At 43.5% G+C, this 16,987-nt stretch overlaps 1 protein-coding gene across 1 annotated transcript in view; it reads right to left on the reverse strand.

Annotated features, from left to right (window-relative positions):
- Positions 1-16,987, reverse strand: part of GPD2 (glycerol-3-phosphate dehydrogenase 2) — a 1,016,859-nt gene that overhangs the window by 556,207 nt on the left and 443,665 nt on the right. The window contains exon 5 of the mRNA XM_069225155.1: positions 858-955. Within this exon, the coding sequence (XP_069081256.1) occupies positions 858-955 (98 nt within the window). The remainder of the gene's footprint in view (positions 1-857; positions 956-16,987) is intronic.

Consider the following 16,987-nt stretch of genomic DNA (forward strand, 5'->3'; position numbering starts at 1 on the left):
GACGGAGATGGTGTGTAACCATCTGCCGAAATCTTAGGGTCAGAGAATTTACTGTGGCATTGCAGATTTTAGAAACTGATACAACTCAGAGTATAGTGTTTGCTTTGTCCTGCTACTTATTAGCGATGTGGAGAACCCACCAGAATGTGCTTAAATTAAAGCTCTCCTGTCTAAGTGGCCTTGTTAGATTGAGGAATTCTCAAGGATTTACACTATGGGGTCAATCTTTTCTGTGCTTTAAGAAATATGCACTGCTTTGCAATGTATCTTGTATTTTATCTTACACTGGGAAATCAGTCAATCCTTGTGTTTCTAGAAATATGCATTTTGTTAATTTGTATATTTGATAGTTATTCCCTCACAGGACTTATTTATTGGGGTCATTTGTACTTGTTTTAATTGTGATGTGTATTATTTTAGTTTTATTTGATATATTCCACATAATGAATTTTCTTTTTTCTTAAATTGATGTTTTATATATGTGCTTTTATGTCAATTTGTTGAAATAAAGCATTTGATTGATTGAATATCTAACATCAGAGAAATGGCTGCCCTAGCTAAGAGTTGTTTTTTCTCAAGGGGTATGGATGGTGGCCACAAACTAATTTGGGCAAGATTTTTGACATATATTCCGAGAACAGTCTAACAACTCTGTTACTTTAATTTGTCAGTATGTAGCTTCAATGCTATAAGGCTGATTGTTTGTTATCATTTTGATTATTTGTAATATGTGGGCAAGTAATTAAAATTACGTAAAGAAAGAAGATAGATTTACTTCATAGAAATAAGCTGTGGGATACCCTACTAGCCATTAAAACAATTCTACAACACTGCAGTTAAGAAAGAAGATTTCTTACTTGTAAACGGGTAGCATGATGGGTAAAGGTGCAGATAGATGGGGAGCAATTTCCAGCAAGTTGGCACGCTCATGAAGTGCTTCTTTAACTAGTTTGTACTGAAAAAAAACACAATTAATTTAAGATCAGATAAAAAAAATAAAAAAAATCACTGGATAACACGCATACCAGCCTATAAAGAGCACTCCAACAAACTCAATTAAGCCAAACAGATCAGTTTTTAATGTTTTTTTTCTATTATTATTATATTGCTCACCAGTTTACAAATCGTGTTTTTCTCATTTTCAGACTGAAGGAATTCTTCCAGAATACCTGATCCATGATTCCCGGAAAGCGTAAACAATTTACTACCAGGTAGTTACAATTTCAGACACAGAGTGCAGAACAGAGCACAGCATGGAATGGTAATTTACTGTACGGTTATCTGAGCACTCCTAGTCTGGCTCTTGTTGCTAACTAAGTCACAATAATACAGTATCTGCCTTTTAAAATACTGGAACCTGTAAATCTCATTAGGATGGAAGATACCAGACATAATCATCCTAGTTTTTCTGTCCATAAAGTTATTTTTAAATTAATGAAAAGTGCAGTAACAAAGATATGGTGTCAATGTGCGTCAGGATAGTATGCACATGACCTTAAGTATAAATATGCACCTATCGTCCCAGCATGCACCATGTTAGACCTGACAGCCTTACAGTGGTCTTCTTCCCAACTTTTTCCCTACCTCCTGCACTTTTGTGCCCTAATTTGTGCTGCTATTATTAGGGTCTGTGCACTTTATCACTGCTAACCAGTGCTACAGTGAATATGCTCTCTCCCCAAACATGGTAATACTGGCTTATCACAAATTAGCCCACTTAATTTACTAATACGTCCCTAGTAAAGTGCATTACATATGCCTATGGTCTTTAAATTAAATGCTACTTGAGGGCCTGCAGCACTGATTGTGCCACCCATTTAAATAGACCATCTAACCATGTCTTAGGCCTGACATTGCAGAGCTTGTGTGCAGTTGTAAACTGCCATGCCGAACTGGCAAAATAACCCTTTTGCAAGGTCCAAGCCTTCACTTTTAATATGTATAAGTCACACCTCCTGAGGCAGGAACTCGACAACCCAGAGGGCAGAGAGCAATGTATTTACAATGCAGGACACGTATGTTTAAATTTTACATGTCCTGCTAGTGAAAAGCTCCCAAAGTTGATTTTCCCTAATGCAAGTCCTATGTCTCCCGTAGGATAACACTGGGATTGCCTCATTACATTTTACAAGTGTAATTACCAATTGTGAAAAGACAGACTTTTAAAAGTTTGGTGTCTCTGGAATCACAACTTGAAATACAAACTTATGGTGAACCAGATTTTAAATTAAAATTCAGAAAAATTCCTCTTTCAGAAAGTTGGCATTTTCTTACTTTATATAAGCTGCACTGCTATACTAAGCAGCGTCCCCTTACAGCACTACTTTGACGACTCATGCCAGAGACTTGTCTGCCTTTAGACGTTTTTAACCAATGTTCTGTATGTTTTTGACCTTTATGTCATCATGTATCACCAGAAATCAAGTGTAGTTCAAATGGTTGTTTAATGTACATGAAATGAAATCACATCTCTTCAGGTTGAATTTTCGATTCACTGTACATGGAGACCTGTTTAACAATCCCAATGCATTTCGGGCCATTGCACATTCCCCGAGCAGAACTGATGCATCTTCTCAGATAAGTGGCACATCCTCAAGCAGAACCTACGCATTGCTGATGTTGTGTGGATAGGACCAGTCACAACAGACTCGCATCATCTCTGTATCCCACATAAAGCTTGTACAACGCTTATCCCGGAACAATCTCCTTTCATCTCTTGTCGACAGCAGCCTTGATGATGACACAGAAACTTCGCATTTCAGCTGCACAGCTCTTCGGTGCCAGTGCATCATCTCAACTGCGCACTGCATCCTCAATAGAGGCATTCGAATAGCTAGCCTCGTTGATGGGAATGTGATAGACACAACAGGACCTCGCAACGCAGCCTTAGCTGATCTCGGTCCAGCACAGTGCCTCATCTGTGAGATGCATCTTCGAGACAGATCCATGCAATGCTCTGCAACCAGGATTTAAGGTACTTTGGTTCAGCAAACCTAACTAGGTCTTTGTAGCAAGCCCACCCTCCATCTCTGTCAGTGTTAACTTTTCACATCGTCCTGGTCTGGGGCAATCAGATATCCCCAATGGCACTTCTTGGCGCTATTTTTACTTTGAAATTCAATATCTCAATTTTTTTAGTTTTGGTGTTTTAAAAAAAAAAAAAAAAAATTAAATTCAGATCTATTTTTCCTTGTGTGGAATGCAATCTTTTTGTGTGGTGAGTTCACTGTTTATGTTTGAAGTGTTGCACAAACACACATTACCTCTAAATTAAGCCCAGCTGCTCTGTGCCAACCTACCAGAGGGTTAGCACAGGTCAATTTGGGGTTTGCTTGTGCCTTACCCTGACTAGGACTTTGGTTGCTGGCTAACAACCCCAGTCAACCACCAAACCAATTTCTAACAGAGCTGGTGATGATTTCTTTTTTTTAAGAGGGGTAGGGCCGATGTCCCAAGGCTCATGATTCCACTTATGCTCTAAACACAAGATTAAGCTGCAACAGTGTTTTCTCCTGTGACGTTCCCTGAAATTCCCTTGGCAGCAGTTGAGTAATTGAAGGCTCACTCATAAGCCCTACCTGGGAGCAAACTATGTGTCCCTTTCAAAGCAAATGGAGCTTCCCTTAGTTGCTCCCTGACAGACACCCTGACAAGCAAAATTAATAACTTAGGGCTGTATTAGGGGGATGACAAGAAAATCCACTTTCCATTGCGAAGCACCAGCCCTGCGGACCAAGGATTATGCCAGCAACCTTAAGAACCATTAAAGAATGCTGTAGTTGGAGTCTGATGAGCAGCCAACCAATTCAAAATCTCATGGTGTGTGTTGAATAGTAGAGACTCTGTAAGCAATGCCAGAGCCGATTTAAGAGTCTATCACTGCATTTCAAGGGTGGCACATGGCCATTTGCTCATTTCCTGTTATAATACGTTAATACTAAGTGATTGTAATACTTCATTTGTAGTGAACCCTTATTTCTAATGCTGCTTCTGGTCATTATTGCATACATTCTTTAGGGACGTCTCCTTATGTTGGCTGTGACTGTAATAGCAAACACAGTATGGGATAATTATTGGTGATATGTCTTACCCTCTTTTAATAATTACTTTTACACTGCTTATGTTCATAATTGCTTACACGGTCTGATATGGTCAATGCACGTGACATAGCATCCGAATTTCTCTTCATAGAGCAAATACAAAACATTCATTAAACAAAACTTTCACTGAGGACCAATCCCTGCATTTCGAAGAGGAGATGCAGTCTGCGGGGAATTAAACACGAGGACCTACCAAAATCTGGAAAAACTAACAAAATTGCCAAGCCAACTCAGCATTTGAAGCACAGAAAAATAAGAATAATATTGTAAAAGCAAGACATATATTCAACCAAACAATCAAACCTCATGAATGAGACCAGAGTTTTCAGACATTAACGCCAAAGTTTTGCCATTGTCATGTAACTAAGCGTATGCTAACAACTGTTAATTTTGCTCACACTTAGTCTTCCCACAACACTCTGCTAACAGTGTAAACTCTGGTGTTTTATCTTTATATGACGCAAATTCCATTAAAACCCATATATGTGAAAGCCACGAAACACCATCCCTCGATTTTTCGGTTCATATTAATATTCTACCTACTTTAAAGAAGTATGGTAAAACTCGAATGCACAGATTTAATGTTGATATAAAGAATTATTTTTGGAATCATAGACCCTTCACTGAAAAACAGCCAAGTTGAACACCAAAACTCATCCATGACCAACCGTCTGCTCCAATATTTTCTATCTAGTTCAAACAGTTTAGAAATTCAAGAGCGGAGGTGATGACATGAGTCCTCCAAGGCTAGTGGGTTCTGCTGCCACCAGTCTTTTATACATCAGGGTCGAGTCCTCGTGCCACTCAGCATGAGGAATTAATTACATACCAGATTCAGTCGTCCATGAGAGTTTCTACTATCTACCCTCCAATTGCTGCTGTGAAATAGAAGATCATTTGTAAGGAGTCAAAATTCATTTGCATAAGATCAAAGTGCCAAAATCAGATTCTAAGAAACCCGCACAGGTTTACATGAGATCATTCCCATTTAATAAATGCACAGATATGGCGGAGGAGCGTTTCCTCCCTCCACGAGCAGCAGCAGCTACAAAACTAACTTTAACAACGAAAGGATAATAAACGGTTTATCATCTTTTCGTTGTTGAAGGGGCAGGACCAATGGGGATGACAGGGACGAGGGGAGTGCACTGTGTACTTCCCTAAGTGTGCACGTGTGTTCAGCCGGCCGTCTCAGGCCAGCCAAATATACATGCGCACTGTGCTCTCTCCAGCCTGGCACTGTGGTGCCGGCTGGAGAGAGTAGGCACAGGCTCCCAGTCTTCCTGGGAGCGCCCTGGTTGGGCACTCTAGACAATCCTAACGCTGCTCTGAGCAGCATCAGGACTGGCCGCAGGGCAGGCTAGGAGGCTGTGCCTGCCTGCAGTGACCAGAAAAGAGGAAAGGCGCCAGGGAGCAGGTGTTTTTTTGTGTTTTTTTGTTAACCCCCCACGTACGCCGCCCGGTCCCTTTAACGCGCAGCAAGCCACGACTGCCAGAATAAATCTTTATTACACAGTATAGTATAATAGGCAGCACCTCTAAAATGGCCAGTGGTTTCCTGGTGAGGTGAAGATTAAGCGAGGCCCTCAATTTAAACCCTTATGTGTGCTCTTAATTCCATCCCAAAAAGGATGTTAAGTGGAAGAGAAAGAAACAAATTACAGAGTCTAACTGCATAACACGCCTATCAGTGGCTACTATTTTAATGGTGGTTCTTTCTAGTTCCCAATGGCAAAAAATGCTACTGCTGGTACTGCATAGCAGCGAAGCCACTGCAGAGCTTTAACTCAATAGATTTCCAATGATGTCCGTTGGCCTATATCCTTTTAAAATCATTTTCTCTTTTGGCATGAGCTGGATATCAACGTCAGTCTTCCATGGTCCTTCTGGGTCCCCAAAGTGATAGATAACTCGTTCCAGTACCCACTATGCAAAGTGTGCTCAGCAAGCACACAAAGAAGAAAGCAACACATTGGATATCGAATCAAATATCAAGACCAAGATTAACAACAGTATTGCACAGTCAGGTACCACCAAAAAACAGATAAACTGACAAGGCAAGGGTAACTCAGGAACACACCCCACCAAAGCTAGCCAAAAAAAAGGAACCAAAAAGAGACAAAAATAGAGAAGACAGGGCAAAGAGCCTACTATTAAACTTGGGCTGAAGAGCAGTGATGTACGGTGCATCCACTGATCAGGCCTTAAATATACTCCACATGGTAAAAATAGATAATCTTCTTGGCCCAAGACACTATGAGCGCAAAAACAAAAAAAGAACAGCGGAAACACAATCTTAGATGTCAAACAGTGTGGAAGATGGCGGCCAGAGTCCTTACTTTATATCTGCTACTTGTACACTGGTGTTAGACACTCTAAAGGCAGCCATAGATGCCTCATTATTTGGGTCATGTGTTGCGGCTCCTATCTGCCTCTTAGTCCTTTCACTTGGCACAATGCATGGGTGGTCTATGCTGGCAGCTTCCACTGAGTAGTGGTGGTGTGCCTGCCTTGAGTATGTCTTCCTAGTCTTCATATACTTGTACTAGGCTGGATTGTCGTTGAGGTGAGCTTAGCTGGTTTTGGCATCAGTATGCCTCAGCGAGGGAAATGGGAGAGAAAATTGGAGGCATGCCAAGATGCTTCCATGGGGTTGGGCGGGATTAGGTATACACCTAAGAGTGCTTTATTGTCATACCATACCCACAAACCTCTTCCATCAAATATGGCTTAAGTCACTTCCTGGATCACATAGTTTACATTCATTATTTCCTGTGCTGTTTTAGTGATTATCTTTCCAGGGCCTGTAACACTTTGGTTCCTATTTCTGCTGGCTAAATGGCCACCCACTTGCCCTCATGTCTGATTTTTGCTTCTCTTTAGTGTTTTACATACACTTCTGTTTATCATGGAGCTCCTGTCTATTCTCATTTATTCTCTAACCTTTGTCTTGGGATATGCTCCAAATGTGCATTTAGTCTATCTTGTTATGTTTCTGCTAGCATCCCAGCCCACAAGGATTTGTTGGCAAAATGGATGTTGATGGAAGTTGTCAATTCCTTAAGACTAAAGGATAAAACATAAAGGAGTGCCCAGCTACAGCCAGTCCTTCAAAGCTGGAGAAGAGGAGGAGTTGAGTTGTTAATGATCCTCTGCAGGGTGTTATGATGAAGAGCTGGTAAATGGGGTCACAAGCACACTTTTCTAACACTGCCACAAGGTGTCATGTCCCCTGGCTGTGAGTAGCTAGGCATGTGAACTTTAAGACTACAATGGCTGCTTGGAGGGTGGGTAGCTTGTGGACCCAGGTGTGAAATGCAGTTGGCGGACCCTGTGCAATAGATATGGCAGTGACCATCACATTCTGCATTTGATTCAATTGTTCCATGAATTAAAAGGCATAGGCTAGAAAAGAGACAACATGGCCTTTGCTGCACCTCCGGTCTCAAAACACAATATTACAACAGCTCTTTTCCCACTCTCATTGGGCCCCAAATCATTAGTGAGACCTAAAGAAGCTAACCAGCTGGTTAAATAAATGGTTCCCTTCATGGAACAGGTTTTTCAGATCTCTGGTGACACTGCCAAGAAATTTTCCATTCTTACCATGGAACATCCGTAGGTGCCTTACATACTATAATAATACGGACACAAAACCAGTGGCCCTCCAACACAATACTACTTCTATCTACTTACTAAAGTCTTCTACTAGTTCTTTCTGGAGGAATATGGAAAAACATTTGCACACAAAAAAGAAAACACAACCAACAGGTCTGCAGGTGTGCTCACATACTTGTTCTTTCAGTGGAAGAAAATAATGTGATGAAGGCTGAAGTTACCAGACACTACAGGATTGTAGTCAAGATCAAGGATCACAGGATAAGTGATTACTTCTACTCTCTTGTGGTTTGCAGAAGGCTGCAGAGTCACATCAAGCATTGGCAAAGCCAAAAGGTCTTGCCATGGGAGATCTATTGGCCTTGGCAATGTGTTTTAGCTGTGTTGTACAACTGTGTGGCTGCTATTCTGCGTAGCTAAATGTTAGTGGGATGGAGCAGACTAGAGTGGGGTTGACTGCAGTGAGGTAGATTGGTGTAAAGTGCAATATGAAAGTGGGATGGGGGTAGCCTTGAGTGGATTGGGGTAGAGAGGAGTGGGGTAGAATAGGAAAGATTGTAGTGAGGGTAGAGTGAGGTACACTGTTGTTGAGTAGAGTGGGGTAGACTGGAGTACAGTGGGGAAGATTGGAGTTGAGTGAGGTAGGGTGGGGTGGGGTATAGTGACTTGGGGTAGATTGGGACAGACTGGAGTAGGCTGGGGTACAGTGGAATTGGGTGGACTGGGGTAGATTGGGGAAGAGTGGGGTTGACTGGAGTAGACTGGAGTGCAGGAGATTGGGGTAGAGTGGACTGGGGTTGGGTACAGTGGAGTGGGGTAGACTAGCGTGGAGAGTGGTGGACTGGAGTATGGTAGATTGGAGTGAAGTGGGGTAGATTGGGGAAGAGTGGAATGTGGTAGACTGGGCAAGAGGGGAATGTGGTAGACTGGGCAAGAATGGAATGAAGAAGATTGGGGGAAGAGTGGAATGAGGAAGTCTGGCGAAGAGTAAAGTGGGTGGAGTGGGGTGCGGTAGATTGCAGAGGAGTTGGCTAGATTACAGTGGAGACAGGGGAGAGGTAGACTGTGGTAAACTGGAGTGGGGTAGCTTGGAGTAGAGTAGAATAGATTGTGGTGAATTGGAGTACAGTAGATTGTGGTGGAAAGGGGTAGGTTGCGGTAGATTGGAGTGGGGTACAGTGGAGTGGGGTAGAATGGTGTAGAGTGGAGTTTGGTAGATGGGATAGAGTAGATCTGGATAGATTGGAGTGGGATAGACTATGGTGGAGAGGAGTGGGGTGACTGGGGGAGTTTGAGTTAGACTGGAATGGAGTGGGGTACACTGGAGAAGAGTGGGGTAGATTGTAGTAAAAACTTAACCCCCCAGCAACAAAATGGGATTGAGTTGCCCTTGAGCCAGGTAATGACTGCTAGTCTGCAAGAACGAATGTGGTTTGTCAGAAAGGCAGGTTTTAACAGCTTCTTTCAGGGCCTATAGCTTGGCAGGTGCAGAAGGGGTGCAGCAGTGATTCCTGGTGGTAACCACAAAGGCGACAGTTCTGGATGAGGTGCTGCTCTTTCCAGGATGGGTGAGCGGCTTTGGTGTCAAAAAGGCCCATTTGATCCAGCAGAATTGTTGTTTTATTTGAGAGGAAAAGTGTTCACTTAGGTAACGTTAAGGGGATGGAAGCAGATAGGACCCTAGGACTGCCCAGGCGTGCAGTCTTTTGGTTTGGGAAGCTTTGTTGTTGATGAGATAAAGCGTGCAAACTGACAGGTTGACTAATCTCTTGAATTCAGATTCCCCTGCACCGCTTTTCCAAACGTCTTTATGCCCAGACTGTTGATTACTTGGTTTAACCTCTTAGCTGCTGGGCCTTTCCCTCCATCCCCCCCCCCCCCCGAGTGCTGAGCCCTTTTTTGGCTCTTTGGGGTAGTTCGCGCTTAGGCCTTCATAACTTTTTGTCCACATAAGCTATCCACACCAAATTTGTGTCCTTCTTTTTCTCAACATCCTAGGGAGTCTAATGGTACCCAGAGTTTGTAGTTTCCCCTGGAGGAGACCAAGAAATTAGCCAAAATACAGTGAAAATGTTTTTTTTTTTTTTTTTTTAAATGGGAAAAAAGGGCTGCCGAAGAAGGCTTGTGGTTTTTTCCCTGAAAATGGCATCAACACAAGGTTGCTGGTGCTAAAATCACCATCTTCCCACCTTTCAGGAACGGGCAGACTTGAATCAGAAAACCACATTTTTCAACACAATTTTGACATTTTACTGGGACATACCACATTTTTACTATTTTTGGTGCTTTCAGCCTCCTTCCAGTTAGAGACAGGAATGGGTGTGAAACCAATGCTGGATCCCGGAAAGCAAAACATTTCTGAAAAGTAGACAAAATTCTGAATTCAGCAAGAGGTCATTTGTGTAGATCCTACAAGGTTTTCCTACAGAAAATAACAGCTGAAATTAAAAAATATTGAAAGTGAGCTGAAAAAAACAGCCATTTTTCTCCACGTTTTACTCTCTAACTTTTTCCTGCAATGTCAGATTTTTTAAAGCAATATACTGTTACGTATGCTGGACTCTTCCTGTTGCGAGGATATGTAGGGCTTGTAGGTTCATCAAGATCCCTAGGTACCCAGAGCCAATAAATGAGCTGCACCTTGCAATGGGTTTTCATTCTATACCGGGTATATAGCAATATATTTGCTGAAATATAAAGATTGAAAAATAGGTATCAAGCAAACCTTTGTATTTCCAAAATGGGCATAAGATAAGTTGTTGAGAAGCAGTGGTTATTTGCACATCTCTGAATTCCGGGGTGCCCATACTAGCATGTGAATTACAGGCCATTTCTCAAATAGACGTCTTTTTTACACACGGTCTTACATTTGGAAGGAAAAAATGTAGAGAAAGACAAGGGGCAATAACACTTGTTTTGCTATTCTATGTTCCCCCAAGTCTCCCGATAAAATGGTACCTCACTTGCGTGGGTAGGCCTAATGCTCGCAACAGGACACGCAACATGGACACATCACATTTTTACATTGAAATCTGACGTGTTTTTTGCAAAGTGCCTAGCTGTGGATTTTGGCCTCTAGCTCAGCCGGCACCTGGGGAAACCTAGCAAACCAGCGCATTTTTTAAAACTAGAGACCTAGGGGAATCCAAGATGGGGTGACTTGTGGGGCTCTGACCAGGTTCTGTTACCCAGAATCCTTTGCAAACCTCAAAATGTGGCTAAATAAACACATTTTCCTCACATTTCTGTAACAAAGTTCTGGAATCTGAGAGGAGCCACAAATTTCCTTCCACCCAGCGTTCCCCCAAGTCTCCCGATAAAATTGATACCTCACTTGTGTGGGTAGGCCTAGCGCCCGCGTCAGGAAGTGCCCCAAAACACAACGTGGACACATCCCATTTTCTGACAGAAAACAGAAGTGTTTTTTGCAGAGTGCCTACCTGTAGATTTTGGCCTCTAGCTCAGCCGGCACCTAGGGAAACCTACCAAACCTGTGCATTTTTTTAAAACTAGAGATCTAGCAGAATCCAAGATGGGGTGACTTGTGGGGCTCTGACCAGGTTCTGTTACCTCAAAATTTGGCCAAAAAAACACTTTTCCTCACATTTCGGCGACAGAAAGTTTTGGAATCTGACAGGAGTCACGAATTTCCTTCCACCCAGCGTTCCCCCAAGTCTCCCGATAAAAATGGTACCTCATTTATGTGGGTAGGCCTGGTGCCCGTGACCGGAAAAGATCACACAACAGTCAATGTTGGTCCTTACATGAGGCAGCTGTTGACCCTGGGGTGATCCATTCCTGACGCAGGCACTCAAGTGGGGTAGTGTTTTTATCAGGACAGGTGAGGAATCACTGGGTGGTAGGAATTTTGTGGATCCCAGCATATTCCTGTAGTTTGTGTGACAGAAATGCGAGAAAAATAGAGTTTTTATTCAACATTTCAGCTTTGCAGGGTATTCTGGGTAAGAAAGCTTTGGGGAATCCACACAAGTCACACCTCTGTGGACTCCCCCGAATGTCTAGTTTCTAGAAATGTTTGGGTTTAGTGTGTTTCTCTATATGGCCGCCGAACCCAGGACCAAAAACACAGGTGCCTGCCTTACAAAACCAGTTTGTTTTGCGATAGATAATTTTGATGTCCCCACAATACGATTTGGGCGGTGGAATTTGGGGCTGAACTAAATTGGGGAGCTCCCAAGAGAGCACTCTCTCTCTCTGCTTGCCGCCGCATTCACCTGCTCTCTGGATTGGGCTAACCCACTATTACCCCGTTGCACAGACTGCTTGCGAAGGGACAGCAGGACTGCCCTCATCGCCTCCCTCATAATTTACTGGAAGAGGCGTTATCGAATGGGACTCCTCCGACTGAAAAATCACTCCCAGAGTCTGCTCCATTGTCCTATCCCTCAGATGCTGTCTCAGTATCTGATGTCTCTGTCTCTGATCCTATGTCAGAGCTGTCCTCTATAACCCGAGTGACGGCAGCAGTTATCCATCAAGATGCCATCTCTGCTATTGGCTAAACTGTTGCTCTAAAACACTAGCCTACGTAGACAGTCACAAAATCGATGGTGTGTGTGAGATACGTGCAACAGTAGAGGCCACCTTACCTGCGCTTCTTCCATCAATCAGCACGTTCTTTCAAGACACTCTAAAAACACATTGTCACATACCATTCGTCACAGTCTTTAGCACCTCCTGCGCCCAGTCCAACAATCATTATTGGTGCTCCCACTCCCTCTGATTCCCTCATTACAACCCAGCAAAAGTGCCCTTCATCTCTCCACAGCCGCCCTCCACCCCGCACATACATTTCATTTGTATTATAGAGCAGGTAATGGCTGACTTTACTAATGTACTCAGCTATTTACATAAAATACATATTTGCTCTTTGCAGTAGGCATATAAACCTTCTGCGCTTCTTTATGCACTAAAACTGCCACTAGACAAGTCTGATCCTTTTGTAGCAGAAACATAATCACAATACTTACTTCACTTTTTTATTGCTGCCTAAAAGCTACAGTTGAAAAGCGTCAGTTGAAGTATGTGCATTGCTTTGAAGACGCAAGCTGCAACTGCAAGACAACTGGTGGCAAATATATATACATATATCACTTTTATATGTGGGTCTGGTTTTCCTGGGGGCCGATCGCAGCCCCCGGGGAAACCACACACGTATTTACAAAAGTGATATATATATATATATATAAATATTATATATATATATATATATAAAAAAATATCTCTCTCTCTATATATATATATATATATATATATATATATATATATATATATATATATATATATATATATATATCTACATAGATATATCTATAGATCTATCTATAGATATATCCATGTAGATAGATATAAAAATATTGCCCCCACAGGGGGTGACCCCCTGTCCATTTCTTTTTCTTTTTTTAAATAAAATTTAGGCCGGGGGTCGGGGGCGCGATCGCCCCCCACCCCCCCCCCACCCCAGGGGGCACCTACTTTTTTTTTCTTTTTTTAAATATGCCCGGGGGGGGGGGGGTGTTTTCCGAGGGGGCCAACCCACCCAAGTGAAATCCCTGGTGTCTAGTGGTGTTGCTGCGATCGGGGGCCAGGAAACACTTTCAGGAAGGTCTCGTAAGAAAGGGGACAGTCTCCCCTTTCTTACAAGGCCCTCCCGAACGTGGGGAAGGCCGTTTGTGGCCGTTTTCCCCATCGGAGCAGGAAGCGTCCGCAAGGCCGCTTCCTGCTCCGATGGGGAAATCCAAGGGTGGGTGGGGGGCAGGGGGAGACACGGAAGAGCTTCCTTGTCTCCCGTGGAACAAAAAAAAATGTGTGACGCACCCGAGGATTTATTAACCCCCTCCCTGGTGTTGGCCACTGGTCGTGACCCGCACCAGGGAGGTAGTGCGGGTGTCGGCCAGTGGCCGACGCCCGCATCCAGGGGGTTAAGTAGCTTCCCCAAGAGCCTTTTTCTATTATAGATTTGTTGGACCTGGACTTCTTGCCAGCAGGAGTAAAGTATGGAAGTGTTCTCTGCCAACCGTAACCTCCATGATGCTTTGAGGAATGTTACCTGACACTTAAAAACCTGATTTGTTAGGCCCATCTCCAACCTTAACTGGGCTGGAGAGACATTTTTTTGTAAATTGAAAAAGGTTCTGACTTGACTGCTGTTTAGTGATGGGATCTCCCGGCCCGGGAATATTTTGGTCCCATAGGAGATGGCTGGGAGCAGCTGAGCTGACATAATTCCTAAAAGGTGCGACCAATTTGGGCAATTAAGCTTTTTCTTGAGTACCTTGAAGCTGTGGGTTAATGAATTGGCCTTTGCCTGAATTGACCGCAGATGACTTTTCCATTTCAGGCATGGTTCAAGATGGACTCCCAAATATTTATAAGATTGGACCACCTCCAACTTTTTGTCTCCTAAGAACCAACTGAACGATTTATGGTTTGTCCGGAGGAGCCTCATCAGTTTGGTTTTAGCCTGATTCATTTCTAGACCTTGCTGGTCCATAAGGATTTTGAGTGCTGCTAAGCTTTTTTTTGCAGGCCTCATGGAATACCACTCAAAAGCAAGATGTCGTCCGCATATTGTAGGCATCCAATTTTCTCTAGGCCGAGGGCTGGGGGATTACGGTCTACTTTTGCCAACATGCTGGCGAGGTCGGCCAGATATAAATTAAAGAGGAGTGGGACCAGGACACAACCTTGCTTTAAGCTAGAGTTTGTGGGGATTTTTTTGTGAGTCTTGTGCCATCTCCGATTTTAACCTGAACCGAGGTGTCAGTGTATATGTCTATAATGGGCCTTAACAAGTTGGGAGGAATGCCCCATTGGGCCAACTTGTACCAGAGTCTTTCCCTGGGGACCCAGTCGAAGGCTGATTTGAGGTCAATGAAGCATGCATAAAGGCTCAATTTCTTGTGACTGGCACTTTCCACAATGAGGGTAAGGGCGGTTAGGTTTGTTGATGTTCCCAGGCCAGCCCTAAAGCCCGCCTGAAATCTTGGGAGGAGCGTATTCGCATCAGCCCAGGCCTGCAGATGTTGTAACAGGCAGGAGCCGTACACTTTGGCTTCCACGTCAATGAGTGCTATTAGCCTATAGTTCGTCGGAAGGGCCGGATTTCTACTTTTGAAGATGGTGTGTATGATGCTACCTCTCCATGAATCTGGAATGCGGCTGTCCAGGGCGGTAGTGGTGAAGAAAGGGCAGAAATTCTGTGCCCAATACTCTGGGTGGATTTTGAAGTTTGCTTTTGGGAGCCCATTTGGACCGGGTTTCATCTTCCTTATCAGGCCAGCTAATGGTCCGATTTCCAGTCTAGGCCCCAGGGATCCTTCTCGTTGACTGTCAGTGCTTGTCGGCCTGCTGTGTTATGACTCGAGGGCAAATGCTCCCCTTTCCGGTTGAATGGGATGATTCCTTTCTTGTTTGCCGGGCCATACAGGCTGCGGATATGACTTTCCCAGGCGATTTTTTCCAGAGTCAGGTCTTTCACCATACTCCAGAAGGCTTTGCTGTTTTTTGTTTTGCTTGGCCAGAGTAACTTGGACCAGTAATCTTCTAGAAAGTTTTTTTTTGTGGCCCCACAGTCTGCGTGGTACTTTTTTTTTCAAGGACCTCAGGGAGGCTATGGCGCCTTGCGCACCCCGCATAATGGTGTTTGCCAATTTCCTGGCCTGCTGTGCGATGTGTGTTTTCTGAAGGCGCAGGACTTTATTAAACCAGGAGTAACTGTCTCAGGTCTTTTTAGAATCAAGGGCGAGGTACTGAGAAGGAGGAAATTTTGAAAGAAGCCCACTGCTGATCTCGGTCCAGGCATCAATCAACTTTACTTTAAGAGTGGGGTCCTTTTGGTACTTATCTGCTAAGTGTGCTCTCCTCTAAACACCTGGTCTTTTGATACACCTCTTCCATCTCTGCCGCCATCCCTGTTTGGCGCCATTTCAGTCTCTTAAGGTTGAATGTTGCTGGGGCTGAGAGTAGGTCATTCGATGTTTGTAGTTTCTCAGGTTTATAGGTCAGCTCCAGTGATTGTGGAAAATTATCACTCTTTGCTCTGTATTTTATTTGGAAGGAGCGCACCATGGGTAATGCGGAGCTACTTATTAAGGTGAAATAGATGGTTGAACTTTTTTCCTACTTACTAAGGTTACTGCTGCTGGAGAATCCTTTTCGCTTTTACCGTTTAATGGTGTTAGACCTAAAAGGTCCAGAGATTTCCTATGGGTACTTGACAATCTGGTGTTCGCAGTTCCTGCTTTTGGTGAGAGCAGATCAATATTGAAGTCACCACTGACAATAAACATGGACTTGATGTGTTGCCTTTGTAAGAGCTTGATTAGTTCAGCCAATTTCTCCACTTTTCCTCCCCTTTTGAGCCTTTTTGGGGTGAATGTACATGTTTATGAGGATTAAATCTAATTGACTGTTTTGCTGACTGTTGAGTGTGACTTTAGTTGCCTGTATCCAGTGCGACTCTGTGTCAATTGTGATTTTATGGCCTACGAGGAGATCATGGTTATCATGCCTCCTTTTGCGTGACCGTATTTGCTTGAGCTCTTGGCTGGGGTGTAAAAGGTGGTATACCCAGATACCGAAATCAGATCTAAACATCAGGTTTCCTGGAAAAGGATACTATCGTGCTCCTGAAGAAAGGCCTGGGCCTCTGGAACTTGAAATACTGACTCGATGCCATGTACATTCCATGAGCAGATGTTAATGTATAAGCTTCGAGAGTCCCGATCTCCTCGCTGTTGGTCATGTCAGGGATGTTTTTGAGAGCTGGAGGGAAGAAGATCTTTTGAGACCCAAAGATACGTCCGAAGCCTGGATCGCCCACATGCTTCACTACCATTAGACTGTCCGTGGTCGTTGCTAGTGTGCCGGCTCCTGTTGCCCCTCTTTGATGCCCGCAGTATTAAGACTTTGCTCCCAATCTAATTTTCCAAAACACATACTAGATATAATTTCTGACTCCCTTAAGTAATGCCCAAGCATTTTGGCTCTAGCATGGGCACCCCTATCCTCCAAACTGTGGATGGAGGCTTGTTAAGTTAAAAATAGCGATATGACCTCTTATCCCCAATATCCTTACCTCTCCAATAGACCTGTGAGATTTCTCCATAGGCCAAACATGGAGCTGTTCAAAATGCTACTGGAAGATATGTTTATGGTTAAATGCTACTGTTTCAATTGATTTAAGCCTAAGGTTATTAAACTGTATTCTTAAGACGTTTGTAACAGTGAATAAGCAACCATTGTGT

The sequence above is a fragment of the Pleurodeles waltl genome, chromosome 3_1, assembly GCF_031143425.1.
Source record: "Pleurodeles waltl isolate 20211129_DDA chromosome 3_1, aPleWal1.hap1.20221129, whole genome shotgun sequence".
Classification (NCBI taxonomy): domain Eukaryota; kingdom Metazoa; phylum Chordata; class Amphibia; order Caudata; family Salamandridae; genus Pleurodeles; species Pleurodeles waltl.